At 35.6% G+C, this 25,717-nt stretch overlaps 1 protein-coding gene across 1 annotated transcript in view; it reads right to left on the bottom strand.

Annotated features, from left to right (window-relative positions):
- Positions 1-667: 667 nt before the first annotated feature.
- The window catches only part of SHOC1 (shortage in chiasmata 1), a gene marked incomplete at its 3' end in the record, with an annotated part of 47,323 nt that continues 22,273 nt past the window's right edge, over positions 668-25,717 (bottom strand). Inside the window, 17 exon segments of the mRNA XM_079548507.1 lie at positions 668-768; positions 3,056-3,607; positions 3,823-3,994; positions 5,525-5,674; positions 6,977-7,108; positions 8,098-8,191; positions 9,126-9,247; positions 10,225-10,336; positions 13,188-13,293; positions 13,848-14,026; positions 14,554-14,623; positions 15,820-15,892; positions 19,315-19,483; positions 19,485-19,533; positions 19,942-20,121; positions 21,709-21,816; positions 23,241-23,417. Coding sequence (XP_079404633.1) covers positions 668-768; positions 3,056-3,607; positions 3,823-3,994; positions 5,525-5,674; positions 6,977-7,108; positions 8,098-8,191; positions 9,126-9,247; positions 10,225-10,336; positions 13,188-13,293; positions 13,848-14,026; positions 14,554-14,623; positions 15,820-15,892; positions 19,315-19,483; positions 19,485-19,533; positions 19,942-20,121; positions 21,709-21,816; positions 23,241-23,417 — 2,546 coding nt within the window.

Genomic DNA, 25,717 nt, shown 5'->3' with positions numbered 1-25,717 from the left:
TCAACAAACAGCCTCCACTAGATTATGTGGAAAACTAGAGTCACAGCGTTATCTTCTGAATCAAATCTATGAGAATCATAAACTTCAGCTGTCTTTCATGTGCTGTCCACATAACAAGTGAGTTGTTTCTGAAGGTTAATTATGACTAAAGCCACACTCAAGCCATGAAGGAACTCGTAACACAGGGCTCCCAGAGGGGCTGTCAGAAGGAATGAAGTGGAATTGAACCCAGAGGACAAACAGAAAGATCTCTTGCTTTATTTCTAACACTTTATCGTAGTTCTGAGATAAAGGCAAATCCAGTCTGCTATAAAATGTGGAAGCCTGCATGCTCAGGGAGGAAACATACTTTGTTTGAAAACTCAACATGCTTTAGCATGTTATTTCTTTTTTCTTTTTTCAAATAAAAAAACAAGAAGGTAACTTTATACAACCTATATGAACAAGCATTTAAGTGTTTACATCAGTAATTCTCCTGCTTAGAGGAGCTGGTTTGTTTAGTGAGAACTAAAAAAAGAAATCCTTATTTAGTCAGAAATCCCAAACACTATTTTCCCTTTAAAAATGAACAACAACAACAAAATTGTAATAAATTTCCACTCAAATGGTTTAAGGATTGGGAAGAAAAAGAAAAAAAAAAGATGTGGCATGCAAGTCGCTATTCAATTCAAAAGAATTTAAGACGTGTTTGTCCATCAGCTCTTCCAGGCACTCTTTCATACATCAATCTCCTTTTTTTAGTTCTTGGTACTTCTTCAAGTCCCGAATCTGGTAAAGAAGTGGCAATTAAGTATTGGTGTAACAAGCTAAAAATATAAAATCAGCGACATGTTTCTCAGAAGCAGAAGTAACAGGCTTCAGTTTCAACTAGTTTGTATGAAAAACACTAAGTACTGTAGAATTGAGTATGTACAGATATTAACTGCTGTTTACTGATCAGTTTGATGCATTTTACCTCATAATAATAGTATAGGACCTTATATGCAAAATCAGCCTGCACTGTGCTTAACCAGAATATTTCAGCACAAGTTTTCAAACTTATTTCTATTTCATTAACACTACACTCAGTACAGTTCAGTAATTACAAAAGCTAATTCTTTTAAAACAGAGACAGAAGTTGTTCAGTTGTTCCTAAGTTAGTTTAAGAAAGTTTTTTACATTCTTAAGTATTTTTTACAATAAAATATTTGAGAAGTTATTTTATCAGTACACTTTAATGGAAGAAAATTCTGTTTAGGCCTTGCAAAGTGTACTTTATAGAACTTTAGATAGAGCTTTAGATACTTAGAACAATAGAACTTTAACACTTATTAAACAATTTCATCTGCGTCAGTAAAAATAGTGGTTCAGTGTATTACCATTAATTGTTTGAGGTTTAATTAATATTTTTTTCTGAAATTTACAGAAATCCTTGAAGGTTTCCAATGTGTATTTCTAACTTGACTCTGCATACATTTCCTAAATCTGAGATTTCAGAAAGCTTTCACTGTATTGAAGTGTTTTTTGCATTTTTTGCACAGCTTACCTGGTTTTTCCCTTGGCTAATGGATGATAAAGTAAAACATGCCTGTTGTTCCATAACATCAGGCAAATTCCCTTACCCTTTCCTGATTTGATTCAGTTGTAAGTATATCTTTGCCATATCAGGCAAGAGTATCAGAAAATTAATCAGTGGGAGATCACGTTGTTTTCAGAATACTGTAACAGAAGCAGTCCTGATCAACTGAAACTACTGTGTTAGAATTTTCTGCCATCAGTGTCAGTTGCAGGTTACTGAAACACTGTTAATTATCCAGCAATACTGCAGGTCACAATTTGTATTCCAATGGAGATGCAAAAGGTCTGCTCATAACTTCACTTGAGCATTTTAATTTTCATAGGCTGAAAATTGAAAGCAGTTCACCATATCCAATTACCTTTTCCTCTGTTTAGTGCCAGAACTGCCTTAAGCAGCCCATTAAGCACAATGATTTCAATTAGTTACACATGCTTTACATGAATGAGCCTGATCTAATTAGTGGAAGTATTTAATAGTGCACTGACTGCTCTGTCACCGTGAGTTTTAACTACAGACAGTGAAAACACAGATTAAATTATCTATACTAGGGGTTAGGAGGTTTATTTAAGAAGATTAGCCTTATATTTTTTAAGAACTTGGCATCTTGCTTTTTAAGAAGTAGCAGATTAAAAAAAAAAATGAAACAAAAACCTATAACCTACAACAAAACAATATTTAGTCTAATAGGGACTAACAATATTTTCTTACTTTCAAGGCTCCATGGATACATACCAGGCCTTGTAAAAAATGCCTTCAGCTGTGCTTAGGATGGATAAGAAACTGTGTTTAGCCATGGATAAGAAAACAAAACAAATAAGCAAACAAAAACACTGCAAAAAAACAAAAAAACAAAACAAAAAAAAAACAACACAAAGCCAAGCTTGAATTTTCTATATAAAAACACACTAAGCTTTCTATTAGATGAAATACGCCTTGTAATAATTTCAAGATTCATAGTTTAGCCCTGCAAAGAAGATGGAGCAGAGACCTCAGTGCAGCCTACTGTAAGAAAGACTGAGAGAGACATTTTAAGAGGGCAAGTAGTGATCAGACTAGGAGTAATGATTTCAAAGACAGGAGATTTAGATTAGATAGAAGGAAGAAATTTTTTACTCAGAGGGCAGTGAGGCTGCCCAGAGAAGCTGTGGGTGCCCCATTCCTGAAGGCATTCTCAGCCAGCTGGGACAGGGCCTTGGGCAGTCCATCTGGTGGGTGGCTGCTCTTTCCAGGGAAGGGTTTGAGCTGGGTGGGTTTTAAAGTCCCTTCCAACCCATTCCATGATTTATATTTTAATTTCCTATTGCTCCAAACTGAACCTAGGAATCTTTCATTACACAAGAAAAATAAGTGCAAGTGTTTTGCATAAGAGGAAGCAATATTGTTAGATTGGATTAAATAATTACTTAAAGAAAATACAAAGCTGAGTTTTACAAATAATACTTTTTCCAGTGAAGTTACAAATAAAATTTCAGCGAATTCACCTTGCTTTGTGCATACCTGATATTTTTTTTCCTTTTGCCCACACGAACGGTGGACTTTGCTTTCTGTTTCCTGAAAGTTCTCGATCTTGGTTTTGGAAACACAGAACTTGAATTTCATCTGGATCAACAAGGGAATCAGAATGAATTAAGTTAGGTGCAAATGAATTGTATGTGCAAGTGGATGAAAAGTCATTCCATGGAGTCTCATAAATCTGAATTTCTGGGCTCTTAAATGCTGTGCCTCTAAATTCTTCCAGAAAAGCTGTAGAGCTGTCAGGAGGTACACAGTCACTGAAAGTTGTAAAGAAATCTTCAGAATTTTTGGAGGAGTGATCAGAGATACAGTGTGTCCTGAAAGCCTGACCTTTAATGTAAAAAGAATTCATAGCATTTAGACGATCAAAATCTTCACTGCCCTTTGGTACAACAAAGAAATTCTGTTTTCTCTCTGGAGCTACTTCTGAAAAACATGGTCTCTCATGCATATAGCTTGAAAGGTCAGAGTTGATAAAACTTTGATTATGTTTCAATGGAAGAAACGAGACTTCAGAATTCACATGAGATGGCCCTGGTGGAAGAAAATTTGAATCATTCTCTTTGAAAAACGAAAAATTAGCAAGTCTCTCTAAATTTTTCAGTAACAAAAGGAATCCACTGAGCATTAAAATACAGTCTGCCGATCATAACAATTCATCTTTCAATGGTTGGAAAATAAATGTTCTAATACACTCAGACTTCCACCTGGTTTCAGAGATGATACACTTTGGCAGTAATTCAAACTACCTGTGCTGGTTTGTGCCTTAGCTAGCAACTCTAAAGACTGAGAATTTTGCTTACAATCTGGATAGAGTCTTTTAAAGATATTCCAGTTTTCTGGAGGTGATGAGTGTTTCACTGTTGTTTTCAGTGGCGCAGCAGCATTTGTGCTGTACGAAGAGGTAATGTCACTAAAATGCTGAAACCAAATAAAAGGAGTTAAGCAGTGTTTATAGTGCAAGTCTACACTCTCAAATATGAAAATCAAATCACTAGTAAGAATTCCAAAGCTTATATATAAATTTTTGGTTACTGGAAATAAAAATAGAAGACTTGGTAATATAAAGTCACTTACGGTGGACGATGTGCTGCCAGTCTTACATCTATAAACAGACTAAGTAATAAACATCATGTTACTCAAACCATGAGAAGCCAGTATCATAGTATATTCTCTATCATGAGATAGGACTGGAAAAAAAGTGGCATCTGCAATGTATTGGTGCATTTCACACATCATGGAAGGATAAACTAACAAAATACCTTTCACTCAGTAAACACTACCATACAAACACATGGTTGCTACAGTAACATGTATAAGTTAACAGTGCCTAAATATCTTTTCCCTGGCTCTTTCACTTTAATTGAATGATTCAGGAAAGCAGGATGTCCTCCCTTTTTAGAACAGAATCATAGAAACACAGAATAATAGAATTGCTCAGGTTGGAAGAGACCTTAAAGATCATCGAGTCCAACCACAACCTAACCCTACTACCCTAATTCCAACAACCCTCTGCTCAAACATGTCCCTGAGCACCACATCCAGATGGTATTTAAACACATCCAGGGATGGTGGCTCAACCACCTCCCTGGGGAGCCTCTTCCACTGCTTCAACAACCCTTTCTGTAAATAACTGTTTCCTGATATCCAACCTAAACTTACCCTGGCAAACCTTGAGGCCATTTCCCCTCATCCTGTCACCTGTCGCCAGTGAGAAGTGACCAACCCCGCTCTCGCTGCAATCACCTTTCAGGTATTTGAAGAGAGCAATAAGGTCTCCCCTCAGCCTCCTCTTCCCCAGACTGAACAGACCCAGTTCCTTCAGTTGCTCCTTGTAGGGCATATTCTCCAAGCCAAGCTGACTATAATGAGTCAGTAATTTTCTTGGACTTGGCCCAACTGAAAACAGTAGCAGCACCAATTGCAGCTGCAGACAGAATTTCAAACACTTTAGTTGACAGAATTATTCCTCTTAAACTCAAGGGCTCTTTCAAATGATTCGTGCAGTGAGTTTACAAGTGGTGGGTTATACTACAGTGCAAGCAAATGGATGGCAGGAGGAAAGGGGAAAAAGAAAGGAAAGCAATTGGAAAACAATTCTTGTTTTACAGAGGTGTATGAACACATATGCTCATAGGACACTTGATATGATAGAGCTTAGACTTTTTTTTATTTAATTTTTCAGAGTACTTTACCAGTTAAAAAAATTTTCCAGAACTAATAACCTTAACAAAAACACAGTGATGGCTCAACAAAATCTGCTGAGGATTAGCGAGGACAATAATTTAAATATGAACAATACACTGAAGTTCTGAAAGTAATAAAACATTAATTCATTTTTAGATGACACTAGAAAATAGCCATGTAGCATCAGATTAAAAAAAAAACAAACAGGAAGAATGAGAACTGTGCAAGCAGTCCGAGATAAAACATAAATTACTTTTGACTGACCTTTAGAACTTTTTTTGGAACCTCTGGTAGTAATTCCTGAAGTTGATCATAGCTTGCCAGAAAGAGCCTGTTCAAAGAAGATTCCTTCTTTAGCATCAGCTGAGCAACCAGAGGGTTGATACAAGGAAAAGCAAGCAAGCATTTCTCCATCTGGAAATGGAAATAATTTTGTCAGATATTTATTTTCCTTTCTTCAGTGACATTCCTATCAATAGGTCACACCACATAATTAGATCTTTGAATCTGTGCAGTTTTGGATAGGTGTTTTACGCGTCACGTGAATTTTATTTTATTTTTACTACTTTTTTAACAGTGTATAATTCTTGTTAAAGAGTAAATTTTTGAAAACTACTTTGATAAAAAGGAAGTACATTAAAAAGATATTTCTGTATTATTTTTATATAAATCAGCGAGTCATTCAAACTTGATTTCTAAACACACTACCAAATTTACTTTATTTTTATTCTGTGGTTTGATAAGAATTATTTACATCAAGATAAACCAGCAAAACTATTTTATTTTACAGAAGTTACATTTGTAAACAGCAATGAGACAAGTGCTAGAAGCAGGAATTACTAGGTGGAACTGAATGTCACACAACGGGCAATAACTTCAAAACTGTGGTATCTAAAGAATGTCAGCTTCTAGTTCTTGACTTTCATAAAGCTCTGCATTCAACACATCAGGACCTAATGCCTTTAACAGAGATAAAATACAACCAATTACTTTTCTCAGTCTTTTCCTTTTTTTAAAAACAGTATCCTTAATCTCTAATTTGGAAGAGTTATAATCCAGTATTTCACATTTGAAAGACCAAGCCAAGGACTTAGAATGCTTTTGAATTTTGCAAATTCTAAAAAGTATCCTGACTTTTTAATAGTTCAGGCTTTTCATGTGAGGTGACTAAATCTCCATTAGGATTAATTTGGAAATCTCAACACACTAGACAACATCAATATTTAAACATAATTGGTGGTTGTGGTCCAGTAATATTTATTTCCAAATACTGCATGAGGAATTAAGCAAATATTATCAGCTTGTGGTAAAACAACACTGTAAGCAACTTCATTGACTTCAGTAATAGATGATTATCAGTGAATCTGGCTTACTGCCCAAGTAAGCCACCATATCTTTATCTTTTACAGTGTGGATAGTTCTTCAAACGTAGTGCTGAAAGGATGTCAGTCACACATAACAGCCTAGAGGTGTGAAGGATAAATTTCTCTGAAGTTTCATTGTGAAAGCACAGGGAAAATCCTAAGTCTGCTAACAAAGATGACTGATGTCAGAAGCTTTACATAGGCGTGTGTGTTTATGTATCTATAACATATATACATACATACAGATATGAAATGTATAAATTAATTAAATAACAACATATTAAAAAATCACATAGAACTTATTCTGAGAAACAAGAAGAAAACAGTGTAATGCAGCATAAAGTTAAATAACCTCAGATGGCAAGACAGAAAGCCAAGATTTGTCCAGCCATTCATGGGGAGTGAAACTAGATGTCATCAAAATGTTGTCAGCTATTTGACGAATTAACAGTGCTGCCTCTTCAATCCCTGGTGTAAGAACTACCTATAATAACAATAATTTTGGTTAAAGCTTATGCTAAGGAGTAAAACTCCAAATGTCTTAATTATCATTAGTAGTTAGCAGATGGAAAAAACTGAGCACAGTAGCTAGCAAGGTAGACTAACTAATCCAGACCTATGCTCATCGTGAACTTCAACAACTGACCACAAATCTAGCTCCAAATTACACTCCTTATTTATACAAATAAGTTTATACAAATCCAATGTAGGCAAAATTTAGTTTCTTCTATAATCTCTTATATGTTTTAGATTTATTGCTATGAATTCAAAACAGGCAATTCTGAAATGCCCAGAATAGTTTAAGATAGAGATGTGCAACCCTTTGAAAAGGTAGGCAATTTCCAAACAAGCTGTCAACTAAAGTGCTGTATAAACAGGTTGAAAAAATCTTGAACTTAACCAGAAAATTTTGAAACAAGAATTAATATGTAAAAAAGTTTTAAAAACTGCCTAAAAAGGCTACTTCGTGCAAAAGGAGGACCGACACAATTTTTGCCCCGTTTTTAAAATGTGAATTAAAATGATACTGCATTTTTTATTTATAAAGAATAAAAGCATATTTGTAGTCACATAATAAAAATGTGACAAGCTATCTGACATTACAGAGAAAAGATACACTTTCTTTTTCTCTACATTAAGAACAATATTAACTCAAAACTTCAAATTAAGGCATTGATAGGATAACAAGAGATTAATACACGCTCTAGTATTCATAAAATTAAAGGTACAACATCATTCCAGTTGTAAAAGACTGTCTAGCCTCTGCACAAATCTGATTCAGCTTGTACTAGAGTCCATCAGAGGTTTTACTGACTTCAGAAGTACTGACCTGAAGTCCTTTATCATCTTATTTTCTGAATTTTGAATTGTTTTCTGTTTCTGTTGTTGGATGTGCACGTTAATAGAATACTTTGGGAATATCACATAGAAAAGATTAAAATAGAAGAGCTGTTACAAAAAAAAAAAAATTACCTTCACTTCAAAGTCTTCTGACTTCTGTGTAAATTCTATCAAATTGGCATAAATTAAGACAAGGCTGAGAAGAGTATCTCCGCTGAGACTGTACCTGTAAGAACAGTTTAATCAGACCATTAATATTTTATATGCACGTAACAAATGTGACTTGTCTGTTCTCTGTGTTAATAAATTTCTGTTCCATCTCCTGGAATTTGGAACATGAGTATATTTCCTTGAACATTATTACCTGTGAAAAGATAACTAGGATGTGTGAAATGACTGACTACTGAAGGACACATTGTAAAGAAGAAAATGGAACCAGCTCGCAGCAAAAAAGCCTGGCCTGAAGCAAAAAGGCTGAATCGGGGTCAGTCACTGGAGAAAAATTATACACAAAGGAAAAGTGAAGCATGAAAGATTAACCACTTCCTTACAGAAAAAACCTTGCAATAGGTAATGAAGAACTGCTTGAGAGACATATCAATAAAAGTAGTACTTCCACAGCAAAAAACCCTACTGATATACTGGAAGAATATCTCCCTCTTGGAAATGATGTACAGTAATGCTAACATAGAAATAATTCATAACCATGTAATTATAGTGATTGATTTACTTCAAACACTTCAAAAGCATAGTTGCTGTTGATAATACCTTTAATACCATGAATGTTCTGGACTTGCTGATTTGAAATATTTAATAAAAACTTGTCCTATATTAGAGCTACCTGAAATTATTTCAATAATTTCTTTAATTTTTTGTCTTGTGGAAGACTAGAAACATTATAAACATGGAAATGAACCTTGCCAGGTTTTGGGGGGCCTCCACTGAGTTTTTCAGTGGAGCTTATGACAATAATGTAACAAGGTGAAAAGATTAGAGCATGTAAGAAATACAAGCCTAGAATATTCACATCCTTTGAAGAGAAAAGTGTCCCTACAGAGAAATTCAAATAACAGAGTTTTAGCTTGTTCTGGCATGCAGCTTCCTTTAGCAATATCTTTGTTTTAAAAATAATGATACAGCAAAAGATTTTATTTACTTACTCCAAACTCAGTCTTTCTCTGGAGCAGAAAACAACCCAACAGCATGTATATTGCAGTGATAATGCTATCAGCTTCAATATTACATTGTCGCAGGACTTCTCATGGTTTAACTCATCCATATTCTACCATGAAATTAATATAAAAATTAAAAACTAGATAAACATATTACCATGGCTGTCACAACCCTTTCATATGCATTGCTGTATTATACATGAGTTATATCAAACATGATCATGAGTTAGATCAAACATGTTTATAGGTGAATAATATAAATAACAAAGCCATATCTGAGAATCATAAAGATTCTAATTCATTTCTTCATACCTTTTTATTCATCCTGTGAAACAGAGACGTTACTTTTTAAGATGTTCTAAGATTTTGGGAAGTTTTAACAATGCAAAATACGGTTGCAAACCCCCACAGTAGTTAACATAGCATATATAAATTACATTATACCTACAATGAATTTATAAAGCACAGCACTGCTAATTGCATAAGCACTTGCAGTAAACAGCATGTAGGAATATCCATCTGCATTGAGCCTGCAGTCCTATTTGATTATTTTATTCTTTATCAGTAACTGCTCTTCTACACATTGAGACATTTGTCTTTCTATGTAACAGAGTTTACATACCATCCCATCATTTAAAGTATTTCTTATTTTTATAAAAAACAGAATGAATTATTTTCTAAATTAATTCTAAACTAATATATTTATTTTCTAAACTATTAACTATCTGAAATGGGAAGAATTAACGTGCAGAGTGGTATGAGAATATAGTCACACTTAACTGGTTATTACAACATTCACGTATACAATCCTCTCCTCAGCTACATATTTTAACTATATTTATACAGTCAATTTGAAGTGAAATGTAATACTTCTGTGAAAAATGTCAGCATTGAGATGAGAATGTTTTTAGCTAGTCAAGCTGGCATAGGCTTAATTTTGGAGTTACCGAATTTGGAAATAATTTGTGTCATGAGAAAATGAGTGATTTTGATATTATTAAGAACAAAAGATACATTAGAAGTGTGCAGACATGGTCAAGAAGTGATACATCCCACAGTAGAATTTGAATATAATTTCGTTTTGTACCTGCAAGAAGATAGCAGTACGTTCATCTACTGTCAACACAACATATCGGTCTGTATCTCCAAGTAGCCTCAAGGAGTAACTGCAGCTTCTTTCAACAAAAGTAATGCTGTAGCTGAATATTATTAGTTTTATCAGTTAATACTATAATTCTGTTATTGAAGCTCAGTTAAATGAAACACTGAGCTTTCTTGAAGGAAATGAATAGCATTCATCTCTTTATACAATTTTTATGGTAATGTGTTGTTTTAATATTGGGATCTTTCTCAAATGATCAGGTTAACTTCAAGGCACATTCACAGAACAAACATAATTGTAGAAGTAAGATATTGAAACACTACTAGGCTAAAACCTGTTAGACTCCTGAGCCAAGGGGCACAAGTTGGAATACATGATCTCTGAGGTCTTTTCCAACATAGGTGATTCTAATTCAATTAGCCTCGTGGCATTGACCTTGACATTTGACAGTTGGTGGCCCTGCATGTGGCAGGGGGGCTTGGAGATTCATGATCCTTGAGGTTCCTTCCAACCCTGTGTGGCCATTCTGTGATTCTGTGTGATTCTGTGACATACACTCTGAGATTATAAACAACGATATATTAAAGAACTAAGACAAATAAGTAAAGCAAATATTTACACTGATGTTTATGGGACAAGACAATCTCAACTTCTTTCAGAGTAATTGCATGTATATTGCATTTATTTCCTTCCTTTCACAATTGTGCAGCACAGGGAAAGCAAACTGGGTGAAAAATTACTGACTGCTCTTTGCATGATGCTAATTTTTTTCTGACTGAATTAAAACTGACAGTAGCACAATGTTGTTTTACAAGCAGTGCTAGCAAAAACTCACTGAATGAGCACTGCATGTTTAGAAATTTAGAGGAGTCTTGGCTGTCTGAGGTGGGAAGTAGAGGAGAAATGATAGTCGCATTAATTGGTCTAATTCCCAGAAAACACAAGGGACCACAATCTGCTAGGAAAACATGTGGACAAGCACATTATCCATGAGCTAAAAGGGGAACTGTAAGCATCTCTGAAACTACTTATTTATGTAGGTGAATCTGAAGAGGATCTGCTGGGAAACTACTGAAAATCATCTCCAAACATTTAGCTAGTGGCTAAGCTGAATAGTGAACTTGAACAGGTCCATCTTCAAAAGTGTATTTCAAACTGAATGTTCAAATTTTGAAGTCAAAGCATTATTTTCATTATTTTTTCCTGTTCAACTGCAATTAGACAGATATCAAAAACTGGAAAGTCTCTTCAACAGCATGGTGAAATTAATGACATGCATCCCTGACACTAGGTTTAATAGATGACTGCTATTTCTCTTCTTCCTTTCTTCCTTTCTTCCTTTCTTTCTTTCTAGTTTTCTGGGTAGAAGACTGTTATAGTGTGTATTTATTACTAAGAAAATTAAATGCAAGAAAATTATGCCAAAGAAAACAATACACATGAACAATGTTTTACAAATACACAAATATTTGTACAAGCTGAAGAGGTATTCAAAATCAAGAAAATATTAAATCTCAAGTAAACAATGAAAGTATTTACTTGTTTATTTTTAACTTAGCTTCTTCCAAAAGCTGTGATACATCAGAAAACAAAACTTCTACTTTATCTGCAGTATTTAGGTACTTAAAAATCCAAAAATACAAAGCAATTACTTCGAAGAATTAATACAAACCCTTTTCAAAGCATAAAAAAGTGGAAAAGCAAAAAATGTTTTTTGTTGATGACACTGTAATTTTCAGGGAAAAGAGACAATGAAAACAGTTGTTTTCATAAAAAGTCCCAGCTCATATTAAAAATTAAAATATCAACATATCCTTTGGTTGACATATGCATGAATCTATAGAATAAATGCACTGACCTCAGTGGAAAAGCTGTCTTATTGTCTCTTGCAGTGCTAATAATCTAAATTTGGTAATGTACCTGACATCAGGAAGATTATACACCTTTATCAGTGATCTAGACAGTGGGATTGAGAGCACATTTGCTGATGACACCGAGCTGAGTAGTGCAGTTGGCACAATAGAAGAGAGGGCTACAGTCCAAAGGGACTTGGAGAAGCTTGAGAAGTGGGCCACTGTGAACATAGGCCCACAAGATGTGAACATCTCAAATATGATTCAAGAAGGCCAAGTGCAAAGAGTGGCATTTGAAATGGGGCAATTGCACATATGAGTTCAGACTGGGAGAACTCATTGAGAACAGCCCTGCTGAGGTATCTGGTAGCCAAAGAGCTGTTTGTGAGCCAGCAGTGTGTGCTTGCAGACCAGAGGGCCAACTAGATCCTGAGCTGCATTAAAAGAGGGCTGGCCAGCAGGGCAAGGGAAGTGATTGTCCCCTTCTGCTTTACCCTCACAAGGCTCTTCCTGGAGTACTGCATAGCACCTGAGGTGCCCAACACAAAAAAGATATGGAGTTATTGGAGTGGGTCCAGAGGATACCACAAGGATCATCAGAGGGCTGGAGCACTGCTCCTATGAAGACAAGCTGAGGGAGCTGGGCTTGTTCAGACAGAAGATAACACCCTGAGGGAGACCTCACTGCAGCCCTCAAGTACTAAAAAGGAGTTTATAAACAGCAAGGAGAGCTACTTTTTGTTGGTCTGATAGTGATAAGACAAGGGGAAATGGTTTTAAAATAAAAGAGGACAGGTTTAGATTAGATGCTAGGAAGAAATTCTTCTCTCAGAATGGTAGGGCACAGACACAGGCTGCCCAGAGAAGCTGTAGATGTCCCATCTGTGGACACATCCAAGGACAGATTGAATGGGCCCTGGGCAGCCTGATCCAGAGCCTGCTTTAGTGGATGGCAACCCTGCCCATACCAGAGGGACTGATCTGTAAGGTCCCTTCCAACCCAAAGAAGGGATCTGTATCCTAGAAAACTGGTTCTATACCCTGGAAAGCTGAAAGTAATTAGTCAGTAAGATTTAACAGGTCATTTTCACTCACTGAGATTCCAAAAGCTGAAGAAAATCTGGCATATTAAGAAGACCTTCAGTGGTGAGAAACACATAAGGAATCTGTATCTCCAGAAGAGAAGAACCACAGTGATTTCCTGAAACATTTTGCATACGTAAGATAATAGTTTAGTGAGCAAAAATCTCAATTTATATTTCAATATTTAAATTGATGTATGTTGAAAATATGCAGCTTTTATTCATCCCCATTATAATGCTTCTGTTATATGCTATTTTTTTCCCCCAAAATTAAACTCTTCTGAATCCCTTTCAAACTAAGCTCTAGCTTAGATTTATTCTTTTATATTCACAGCAATATTCTGTCAGCATGAGGAAAGGTAGATACAACTTCTATTAACTGTCAACAACCTGTAAACTTGGCAGAAGTGTTTTATAAGAGATTACCAACACTTACTACCACATTTATTATTATTATTATTATTATTATTATTATTATTATTATTATGTCCCAACATAATATCATGTACCCAAGAAAAACATCTTCCTATCTTTCTGATTAACTAACCAGCAGTATTTGCCTAGTTTTATCCTGCATAATTTATGATTCATTCTCATCCCACACACAAATGTAACATTTCATAGAATAGAAAATACTTTTCTCTTGTGTGTCAGTCCAATTCTTTGCACTTACCCATTTGTACTGTTTCAGGGAGGATGGTTTTAAAAGTCATGTATGCAATATTTAGATTTTCACACAGTTTTTTCCAGCAAGAGTTTTCAGAATAATCATATTCTATCACTAATGAGAAGAGTCTCCAGGGGAAGTCAGCTCCAATGTTCTGATTTTGTATAATAACACAGGCATATCTACTGAGGATATAAAATGAAAATCAAAAATATGTTCAGGTACAACTACACTCAGAACAAAATAAACAAACACACTTCTAGAGGAAGTGTGAAGAATTACAGTTGTTTGAGGTCTGTTCAGAAAAAGAACTTACCTTTCCTGAATTTAAAACCTGTAATTGCTTTAAAAAGTCATTTTAAAATTTGAAGTTGTACTCCCCCATACTCCAATTATCTACTTAAACAATTCCTATCTTCCTGCATACTCATACTTTGTCATTATTTCAGCCTTACACCTTTTATTTTACACACTGGAGAGTTTTTCTAAAACGCTCATGTGCAATTGCAAGGGCAGCTCCTCTGAGCCCTGTAACTAAGCACTGTGCTGGAATTTGGACAAAATTCTCTGCTCTCAGAATGAAGCTGTAAATCCATATTCTGAAAATGTATTCAGAACAAGATACTACAATGAAAATGAACAAAGTTTTACTGAAGAAAACCACGAGAAAGGACTTCTGGCTCTGTTTTTTGGAATCTAGATTTTAACTTACTTGGTGACGATATCTCTATATCCCAGAATGTTTCCTTTTTTCTCAGAATTCAAATCAATGGCTTTTAAACCTGCATAAAAATTATTGTGATCTTAATCAAATAAATTGTCTTCTGCTAGTACAAAGCTAGTACAGAATGAAGCATTTTTTGCCATTAAGTTTTAAACCCCTGTATGCTTTTTGTATGCTCTAGGTTTTGTAAACATGACTGGAAGATGCAGTTAAGAAAATTGTTATTTGTGTAACATAAAGGCCTCTTTTGTAAAGTTTAAGTTAGTTGGATTGGTTTGTGTTTGGAATCAAGTCTTAAGAAGTGGAAACAAATCAAACACTTAAAAGTAAACATTATAATTAGTAAAAACATTGTGAATGTCTCCCTCCTTTAAAATATTCTGAAAGATAAGCTGTCATTTTTTTAAGGAGCAAAGGAAATTCAACTTTATTCTAAGAAGCAGAAGAATGGCACAATACTTGACATTGCTAACATTTAAGCAGAAAGCCACTCAAATATGTTTTAAGAAACAATATGAAAAGAATCAATAGCTTGCCCTATACATAAGTACAGGCTCAAATATCAAATCTTCCGAAACATTTTTTTCTATCAAATGAATCTCCTATGAAGAAAAAGCTTGTATAATGATTACACAAAAGTAAAATGATGACAGTGTGGCTTTATCAGTGGGACTGGGAGAGAGGAAGTCCATGTTTTTTTCCTGATTGTAATAGTATGTTATTGACGATGCTCATGTATTTAGCCAATTAACATACAAGGTCAGTAACAAGTAACAAGTGGTGAACAGAAATCATGACCTACACCAAAATACTCATTTAGAGCCTTATGTTAGAAAGTTTACTTAAGGCTTCTAAATTATCCTTAATTGTGGCATAGAAGGAAGAATACCTCTGACCCACAGCCAACTATAGACAGATAATCTGAGCAACTGATACAATTGTATTAGGCCATGGGTGCCACATATACTTTGTGTTCTGTTAATTACAATTTTGACCTGACACATGAACTCTCATTCTTTTGTAACAAGATGTTATGTCAGAAATCTCAAAGAGATGAAAATAAACATTAGAAATGAGGGGGAAATGAAGGTTTATAATAGAATTTGGAAACAGAAAAGAGTGAGAAAAGTACATAAAAATGTCCTAATGAAGAGAAGGACGAGAAACTTCTGAAAAAGCACTTAAAGAGGAAAATAACTAAGCACAGAATGCACAAACTTTTTCTTTCAAAAATAGATTAAAATAATTATTTACCTTCTAGTCTAGATACAGTGTGAATGAGAGCTGCCTTTTCTCTCTCAGAGTCCATTCTTAGTATGATTAGTATCTGGAAGAAGACAAGTTAAAGAAGTAAAAACAAATCTTTTAGTCTAATTCTAAACATCAGATAGAAGGTGATGATGTACTGGAGGGAGGCATTACATTCTGCCATACCAATTAGAAAGATTTTCCAGACTGTAAATGGAGTGCTTTGAAGTATTCTAAAGCCAGATTAAATTTGATAGCCGCTAAGCTTTGCTGAAGATGGAAGCACTGAAAAGATTAGAATCCAGCCAATAACCATACTCTGGTCACTACTGGAAAATACATTTACCTTATCCAAAATTCTGAAACTGAATTTGTATTAAATAATCAAAACATTTAAATAAGAATGTGTAACCAGCAATATTTGCCTAGTTTTATCCTGCATAATTTATGATTTATTCCCAGGACTTACACCAGACCTTCAGCTTCAGACAGGATGATATCTGAACTGGTATGAAGTTTTGTATGCACTTTTCTTGGGATAAACAAGATAAGACTTTAAAGAAGGCTCATCACTAATCTAACTCTAAGACTTAAGGTGCACAAGATAATTGTATATGTAAATGTCAAAACTCTGTCAGACCTTTTTAGAAAAAAACTTCTGGACATCTATCCACCTGACAACCTTAAAAAAGACAAATTTCCACATGCTGCTGAAGAGAACAGCCACCTGACAACCCAGTGGTTCCTTTCAAGACAGATTTGGACATCTGTAACTTAAAATGCAGATCTGCTTTTTACTACATCATTGAATAGCATCCTCAGGACATCCTGTTGTGAGCTAGATCACATATTTTTAGTGATATCCTACATAATCATGAGTAGAAATGAAACAAAGTGAAACAGAAAGATCAGAAATTCTTTTCAGATTTGTTTCTTTTGTTTTGTTAGTACCTTATTTTTACAGAGGAGATTTCCTATTCTGTAACCATTAGTAATAAATTTTGTTCATTAAAGGCTAACAAGATTATCATGTTCCATACTGTACTAATAGACGTGATATGACAGAGTAGGAAATGGCTTATGTAATACAGCTTTCACTTTGCATTAAAGCCAGAATACTTCTGTCTCCTCTGTTTGACTGAGACCTGTCACCGAATGTCAGGGAAGCATGAATGATAACTGCGAATAAAATCATGTGTACTCTGAAATTCTGCACAAATTTAAGTCAAAGTGGCAAGTCAAAACTCAGTTATATTTCAAAGCTTTAAAAATTGCATCTAGTGGAGTTCATAAGGAAGGCGAAATTGTCAATGAGCTGACATTAATATGACAAAGTTGTCATATGTCTCCTAGTACAGCATGATCTTAGTGACAGAAAGCAAAATGCATTATGATTAAGAACAAGAAAATGATGATGAAATCAACATACAAAAGATAAGCAACAAAACAAATATTAATATTTTATTTTAGGTGCTTCATATCCAATTTAAATTCCAATAAAACAGCTTGTTGGACTTAGCACACCTATGGTGCGGGCAATCCAAGAACAAGTCAAGTGCAGGTTGGGCAATAAGTGCCCTGAGAGCAGCTGAAAGGGCCTACAGAAAAGCTGGAAGAAACTATTTATTAGGGATTGGGAACAGGACAAGGGGGAATGGTTTTAAAAGAGGTAAATTTTGGTAAGATATTTGAAATAAATTCTTCACTGTGAGGACGGTGAAGTGGAGGCCCTGTTACAGATTGGCCAGAGAAGCTGTGGCTGCCCCATCCCTGGAGACATTAAGGCTAGGATGGGTGGGGCTCTGGGCAATCTGACCTGCTGGGTGGCATTCTTGTCCACAGCACTGGGCTTGGAACTAAATGGGCTTTAATATTACTTCCAACCCGTTCCATGTTTCAGTGATTCTATACTTTTCTTTTCATGAAAGTTAAATCATGACATGTTCTCTTAACAGAGTCAAAAGAAGAAGTGAAGCATAAGAAAGAGCTAAAATAAATGAAAATAAGCTTAGTGATTTGGGGATTTTTTCAGCTGTGTCTTCAGTAGCATAAATTCTACTGCAAAATGCCAGGATATTTAAGTATATGTATAGTATATATATACATATACATATTTTCATTTCTGTTTTATTATGTGAGAAGTGTTCTGTAAGTAAATAATAAATAATACACAAATGAAAATGGTATTATTCCCTGCATGGAATCACTCAGAATATTCACATTTCCAGAAGAAAAACCACCAAAAACTTAAAACTAATTTATTCCACAGTTCTATTATTATCAGTGCCATAACCATACCTCACAGGTATTTACTCATATAAACGTAACATGGGGAGTTTGGGCAGACACATTTGTCAAGCAGAGACAATGGATAACTACAGCCATACAGTCCACAGTGTCTGTGCCCTGAGCACCACTGCACAAATACACAGCTCTTACTTGTGCTATGAGTTTCTGCACCAGAAGAAAAGAAGATTGAAGCTGCCAAATAAAAGGTTATGATGAAATTTACAGTAATTGATATGATACAATATACTTATCAGAGGAACAAATACCATCTGCAAAAAAACGAAGCTCTTACAATTTTAAAACACGTTTTACTCTTGCAGAAGGGGAGATCCAAAGAAACACAAATCTGCATTACTCCTCATAGATGTCTTAAACTTTATGTTATCCTTAATTTTATGTTATGCCTCTCTCCATTATACTTGAAAAGTCATGGCTGTGAGGCAAAGTCCCTGGTGTCTGGAAAAAGGGAAAAACATCCCAGCCATTTTTAAGAAATGGAAAAAGCAACATCTGAGACAGCCAGCACAGCTTCACAAAGGGTAGATCGTGCCCAACAAATCTGGTGGCCTTCTATGATGCAGTGGAGGATTTGTCTACCATCAGTAGACAAACAGAAAGCAACTGCTGCCATTTACCTGGATTTCTGCAAACCCTGTGATATGGTCCCCCACCCTTATCTCTGAATTGACATATTGATATGGCCTTGAATTCTGGATTATTCAGTGGATAAAGAATTGATTGGATGGTTGCAGCCAGAGGGATGTGGTAACTGGCTCTATGTCCAGCTGGAATCTGGCCAAAACTAAAGTCCCCCAGTGATGCATCTCGGGACTGCTGCTCACCATTTTTATCAATGACAAGACAGCAGGATTGAGTGTATCTTCAGCAAGTTCGATGACGACACCAAGCTGAGTGGAGCAGTCGACAGAATAGAAGGAAGACATGCCATTCAAAGTGATCTGGAGAAGCTTGAAAAGTGGACCAACGTGAACCTAAAGAGATTCAACAAGGACAAGTACAAGGTGCTGTGCTTGTGTCGGGGCAACTCCTGTGGAGCCCTGCAGAGAAGGACTTCTGGTGGATGAAAAGCTATATATGAACCAGCAGTGCATGCTACAAGCCCAGAAGGCCAAATTTAATTTGGTTGCACCAAAAGGGCCAGTAGGGCGAAGGAGGTGATTGACCCCTTCTGTTTTGCTCTCATTCCCCCACCCTGAATACCGAGTCCAAGTCTGAGGCCCCCAGCACAAGGTCTTGGAGATGTTGGGGTGAATCCAGATGAGGGCTACAAAGGTGGTCAGGGGGCTGGAGCACTTCTCCTGCAAAGAAAGATTTAAGAAGCTGGACTTGTTCATCTTGGAGAAGAGAAGACTGGGGAGTCCTCATTACAACCTTTCAGCACTTGAGGAGAGTATAAAAGTAAGAGAGAAGCTGATTTCTTACAGGGGCAGAAAGTGATGAACAAAGGGAGATGGCTTCAACCTAAATGAAAGAACATTTAGACTGAATATTAGGAAGTAATTCCTTAATCCAAGGGGGTTGAGGCACTGCAACATGTTTCCCAGAAAGCTATAGATTTCCCGTCCCTGGAGGAATTCAAGGCCAGATCGGTTGGGGCTCTGGGCAGCCTGACCTTGTGGATGGCAACTCTGTCTATATCAAGGATTTGGAATTGGATGATCTTTACGGTCCATTCCAATCTAAGCCATTCTGTGATTCTGTGATTTTCCTTATTTAACAGATACCATTTCTCACTTGAAGATGGTTTTACAATTATTACTATATTTTAGATGAGTTTCACTTGCTTAGAGAGATAGTTTATATCGCTAACCTTAACACTCTGTTCCTCTGCATAAGTTTGCATCCAATCTAACAGTCGACACTGAAGCTCTGCTAATCTCGGACTGGATTCATGCTTTTTCTGGCTGCTGTACTGTACAATCTTCATCTGCCTCCAGGTATTATTCAAACAGGATTCTAAGATGTTTTTATAGATATCCTTTGCTTTAGACAAATATCCTGTTAACAAAACAACAAAAAAAGTAACTGCAGAGACAAAAGACATTTGTTAATCTTTGGATTCCTAATCTACATGTACACTAAAATATATGAGGGTATCTTGCACAAAAAAGCTAAACATATAATGGGTGAACAATAAGGAAGAATACTACTATCACTAAGACTGTGTGTAACTGCCATTTATAAAATTGTTATAACTCCTGTAATATCTATTACATGATTCCAGCTAGAGTTGGAACTTTGTTATATTTAATTGGTCTGCATGGTTTACACTAAAGAAGTTCCACTGTTCAAAGCTTTACTTGTGTGTTTTCGCTATTCTGTTCCCTATTATTTTAATTACTGCTCAGCTGTTAATGATGTCTTTTATACAAATGGTGAACAATGCCAGAGTTATTAAAAAATGCACACACAAAAAAAATAGATCTAAGACATTTGTGGGATGAATCACCCATCGCTGCACAAGTTCATAACAGTAAGTGAGAACTACAGGGCCTATACAGAACTCAATTTTCTAGTATCACTTTTACATGTGCACTATCCTGAGGCAGGTGTTGCTGGGATAAGTGCTGATCAACCTAACAGGGAGAAACTTCTCTTTTCTCTCCCCCCTATCCTCCCACTTTATCTACAATAACAACAAAAACAACCTTTTTAAGAACTCATATTTTCATTCTGAATTTTTCTCCCCATTTTTTATTGCTAAGAAATGATTAGGCAAATACAAATTAATTATTTTTCCAACAGTTCAGTTTATGGCAGATGTTTTCCATTTTACGCCATCTTTGAAGAAACACTCCCCATGAACGGATAATTTGGAATAACTGAAGTTTGAAACTTGACACTTTTTTCTTTCCTATAAACATGGAGGGAGTCTGATCTTAGGGCATCCAAAAACCATTAATTAATTTATTCTGGTAGATCTTTCTGAAAAATCACAGTACAATGGCAACTTGAGGAGCATGGCATTGTGACTGTAGGAATAAAATAAGGTTATAATGAATTTTTCAGATCCCAAATCTGATTAGCATAACAACAGAGAAACACAAAATTGTCATTGTGAGTCCAGTGCTAAGATCTGGATGGTAAATTCAAAACCCCAGCCTTACGATACGTTTGCTAGGCAGTACTTAAGATTTTGTTTCAAATAGCCTTACTTTTAAGTACTTCATTTTCAATGAACCTAAGACTATTTAAGTGGAGATTGTTCCATTTCAGAATGTGAACTGTATACAGCAAAGAACCTGTCACTTTTGCATGTCCAACAGCTTTATCACAGATATTCGAATCAAAACTTGTTGTTTGGAAAGAAATAAACACATTATGTATGTAGACCCTCATATCCACCTAATAACACAAACAGTAGAATATTATTCAGGAACCGAGCACATGTAGCACCAAAGTACAGTCATTCATATTTAAAAATGTAACAAAACAAGCAAGCAAAGGGATAAGAAAATGACATAGAAACTATGCTGGAGGTTTACTCGTTGTCAGCTTACACAGTTTACAGACATGAAAGACTGTAGAACAAACACAAAAAGCCATGAAGATTCTTGGTGTCATTGTTCACTATCAAAAACAGACCTAGTGCTGTGTCCAAGCCACACGTTAACAGAAGGTCTCGACATGTCACCAGCAGATGCACCAGAGCAGCATGCCTGAACAGGATGATCTCTTTCTCATCTACTTTACCTTTACAAAGAGAAGACATAGGTGTTGTCCGTATAACATTTCAGAAATTACACAATAAATATGCAAGCTGTTTAAAAGAACTCAACCTCTCAGAATTTTCCCTAAATCAGTTAAATAAGTATAATCTTGAACTGACTGTTCAAGAAACAAAAGGCTTTGATATAGCCTAACTTTCTCAAGTTATCTTATCCACAGCAAGCACCGTATGAGGAAGCATTTCTGAAATCCATGTAGGCATGGATGGTGTTTGCTGGAGAATGGGTTAACAGTTCCTAAAGTCTGACATTAAATTCACACTGCCTTACTGGTTTTAGTAAGACAATTTTCAAACAGACACAAAAACCTAAAATTTTCCTATCTTTTTATCCTTTGTACTATTGCCTCATCTGACTAGTCAACAGCACACTTTTGTATACTCAGGAATGTTTTCCTTTCTGCAATTCACTGACATGGATATAGATTTCAGTTCCTCCCTCATATATCGGTGAAGCTGATTGCTTTTCCTTTTGAGGTTCCCTCAAGTTAAGAGAACTCTGCTGATTATACTTTAATATGGCAATCCTAAAAATCACAGGCTGTCATCTTGCAGTGACCACTAAAATAATTTTTATCTTCTTGCCTCATTTGCAATTTCATTATCATTGCTTTTATTCTGAGAAAGATACATTAAGCCCAGAAAGCAATAAAATTTGAACAGTTGAAGGTTGTCACAGAGCTTGTGACATAGTATGCAGACTATACAGGCAGTAGACTGCTTGCTGTATTATTCTACAGTTATTAGCAGTAAAAGTTAAAAAAAAAAAAAAAAAAACAAAAAGCAAAATATTCAAAAGCTTTCTATATCTTCCTCAGTCCGTATTTTTCTGTGAAGTGCGCTGTCCCTCTCATATCTGTAGCATAAAGATCTTCATTGGTTGTCACAAATTTTTCTGTTTTTTTTTCTTTTTTCTAGTTCTACAGAGTTTGCATGTACCAGAAATGAAGTGAGAAAGAAAGGAAATCAGTAAGATTTTTTTTTCCTTCTGATTTCTATAGGAGGCTTAGCGTTATTCATTTATTTTCCCTGTAGTCATGTAGATGTGAAAAAAAAGCTACTGAACTACCAAAAGAAACAACAAAAACATATAGACAGCTTTTCACATTAGAATATCTAAAAATGAAATAAAAAACAGTTTGATATAGAAGCAACATTCTTTAATCATATCTAACATATTTTAAAATGAAATTCACTTAGAATACTTCTTGTGTTACAATTTTAAGTTAATAAATATAGGACTAGAAAAGTAGGAAATGTTATTTTAGAAATAAAACTACACAAGACAAACTGCTGAAACTTTGTTACTTAACAGAGACATTGAGCTGCGTGTGACCAAGTAAACTTATGTTATTACTGCAGATAGAACACAGACTTTTTAAAAACCTACCTTCTTTAAAACGATCACATATCACCTTCTCCTGTTGTCTTAGGAAAAATCTTGTGTGATCAAACTTAACGCTGTCAAAGCTCCAACTTACAGAAGCAAGTACACCCAGATGAGTCAAATCTTTTAAAGCAGAAGTAGCTGCTTCCTTCAGCAGACAATATGACTGGCACTGGCTTTCTGAATAAAAGAAAACACAATGGTAAAGTTTGGCTTCATGTACCAGACTACAATACACAGAACACCTAGAAACACAAACAAAGCTGCAACATTAACAGAAAAACAGGTGTTCGCTAAAGAGCTTGCTGGATCATAGAATTAAGCTACTTCTCACAACAGGCAACTGCGTTCTTTCATCCATCTCATAAAGTGACCAAAATACATGATAGATGGTTAGGATTTCATGACTCCTACTAAGATTGAACTATTACTCCATTGTCTAATTATTTTCTTCTACTCTGTACTCTTAAGTTTAGACTTAGCTGATTTAATTTCATTTGTTATGATCACTTCAATTTAAACAGCACTTCTCCTTCCCTGGCATTCAACTTCTGACGTCTTTGCCTAGAGAAGCCAAAGAAACCAATCTCTTACTTATTCTTTAATACCCATTATTTTAATATGTTCACTGTAATCGACCGAGTTGATCTTTTTAAGAAGATGAGAACTCACTGAGTGTTCTCTTCCAAGAATTTACTATTACTTTTCAAAGTATTTTCAGCTGACCTATACAAATCATGTAATGCTGATAATTGAGCTTTATTTGATCAGAGCATTACTTCTTAACAATTAAGTACTCATTAAACATACTAAAAAAAAATTACTATCAAGTCCAATTTTTCATTCTGTGTGAAAATACGCCAGATGCTACAGAATTTTGGATGTTCATTGTATAATTTAGTACAGATATTCCTGCACTGATGTATCATTTTATTCTTAAAGTATAATTCTAGTCATCTATCTTCACTGTTTCACTGTTAAAAAAAAAAAATAGAAAAAGAAAAAAAAGTGTAAGCGAATCTTTCTAACACCTATTTTGGCTATAGTTTGTTTTTGAGAATGATTCCTTTCCATTACATGCAAGGCCATCACAGAATGGATTGGGTTGGAAGGACTTATAACCCATCCAGTTCCAACTCTGTACTATGAGCACGGCTGCCACTCACCAGATCAGGCTGCCCAGGGCCCCACTCAAACTGGCTTTGAATGCCTCCAGGCATGGGGCATCCACAGCTTCATCACCCTCTGAGTAAGGAATTTCCTTTAAATATTAAATCTAAATCAAAACCTTTTCAGTTTAGAACTCCTGTCCCTTGTTCTGTCACTGCATATGTTTGTAAATGTCTTTCTTATCAGCACCTTTTAAATACTGGAAGGCCATAATGAGGTCTTCTCTGAGCCTTCTCTTCTCCAGACAGAAAATCTCAGCACTCTTAGTCTTTCTTCATAGGAGAGAGTCTTCACGTCTCTGCTCATTTTGTGGTCCCCTTCCAAATTTACTCTTACAGGTCCATGTCCTTCTTGCCCTGGGGGCTTCAGAGCTAGATGCAGTACTGTAGGTAGGGCTTCACAAGAGCAGAGGAGGACATTTACCTCCCTCAATCTGCTGGTCACGCTTCTTTTGACACAGCCTGGTGTAGTACAGTGTTTCTGGACTGCATATGCACACTACCAGCACATGTCCAATTTTTCATCCATCAGTACCCAGAAAACCCTCTTTGCAGGGCTGATCTCAATCCTTTAATCCCCGAATTTGTGACATTGTTTAGGATTGCCTCAATTCAGGTGCAGCATCCTGCACTGGGTTTGCTGAAGCACAATGAAACACTCTCCATTTCAAGGACTGTAATGGAGTTGGACATGCTTTGAATGTGTTTGAGGCTGTAAAATATCCTGGATAAATATCTTTTTAATATTTATCTACCAGGAATGGCTCCTATCTACAACTCCTACTGTATGGTAGAACTGTAGTTCTCAGTGCATGTTCTCTGATGTAATGCCTTAAAAAAATACAGCATCAGGAGTTCACTGAGTAAGGCTCAGTCATGTACTAGATAAACACAAGGCAACCTGCTACTGTGTGGATGTAGCACGGTTACTTTGTTGAACTGTATTTTATTAAAGACGTTTTCACTGCTAATCCATCCTGCCTCCCATCATCTCATTTACTCTACGGAAAAATTCACATTTGTAATATGAGAATACTGATTAATCTGAAGAGACTTCATTTCAGCTGATGGGTCAGACATAACTAAAACCTGCATTTTTTGGTTTGCATGGGATCTGTCTTCGTCTTAAGTCATAATCACATAGCCTGCACTCACACCAATGTACACAAATGCCCATCTCTTTTGAATGTCATCAATCACAAGGATGATAGTAAGTTTAATCATCTCCATATTTATCTAACTGAACTTTTCTAATATAAAATGACAATATGCTGCAATGCTATGCATCTGTAGTGCTATAAAGTACATAAA

The sequence above is a fragment of the Tetrao urogallus genome (genome assembly GCF_951394365.1).
Source record: "Tetrao urogallus genome assembly, chromosome: Z".
In the NCBI taxonomy this organism is placed as follows: domain Eukaryota; kingdom Metazoa; phylum Chordata; class Aves; order Galliformes; family Phasianidae; genus Tetrao; species Tetrao urogallus.
The sequence above is the reverse complement of the archived record's forward strand: the minus strand, read 5'-3'. Positions and strand labels throughout refer to the sequence as shown.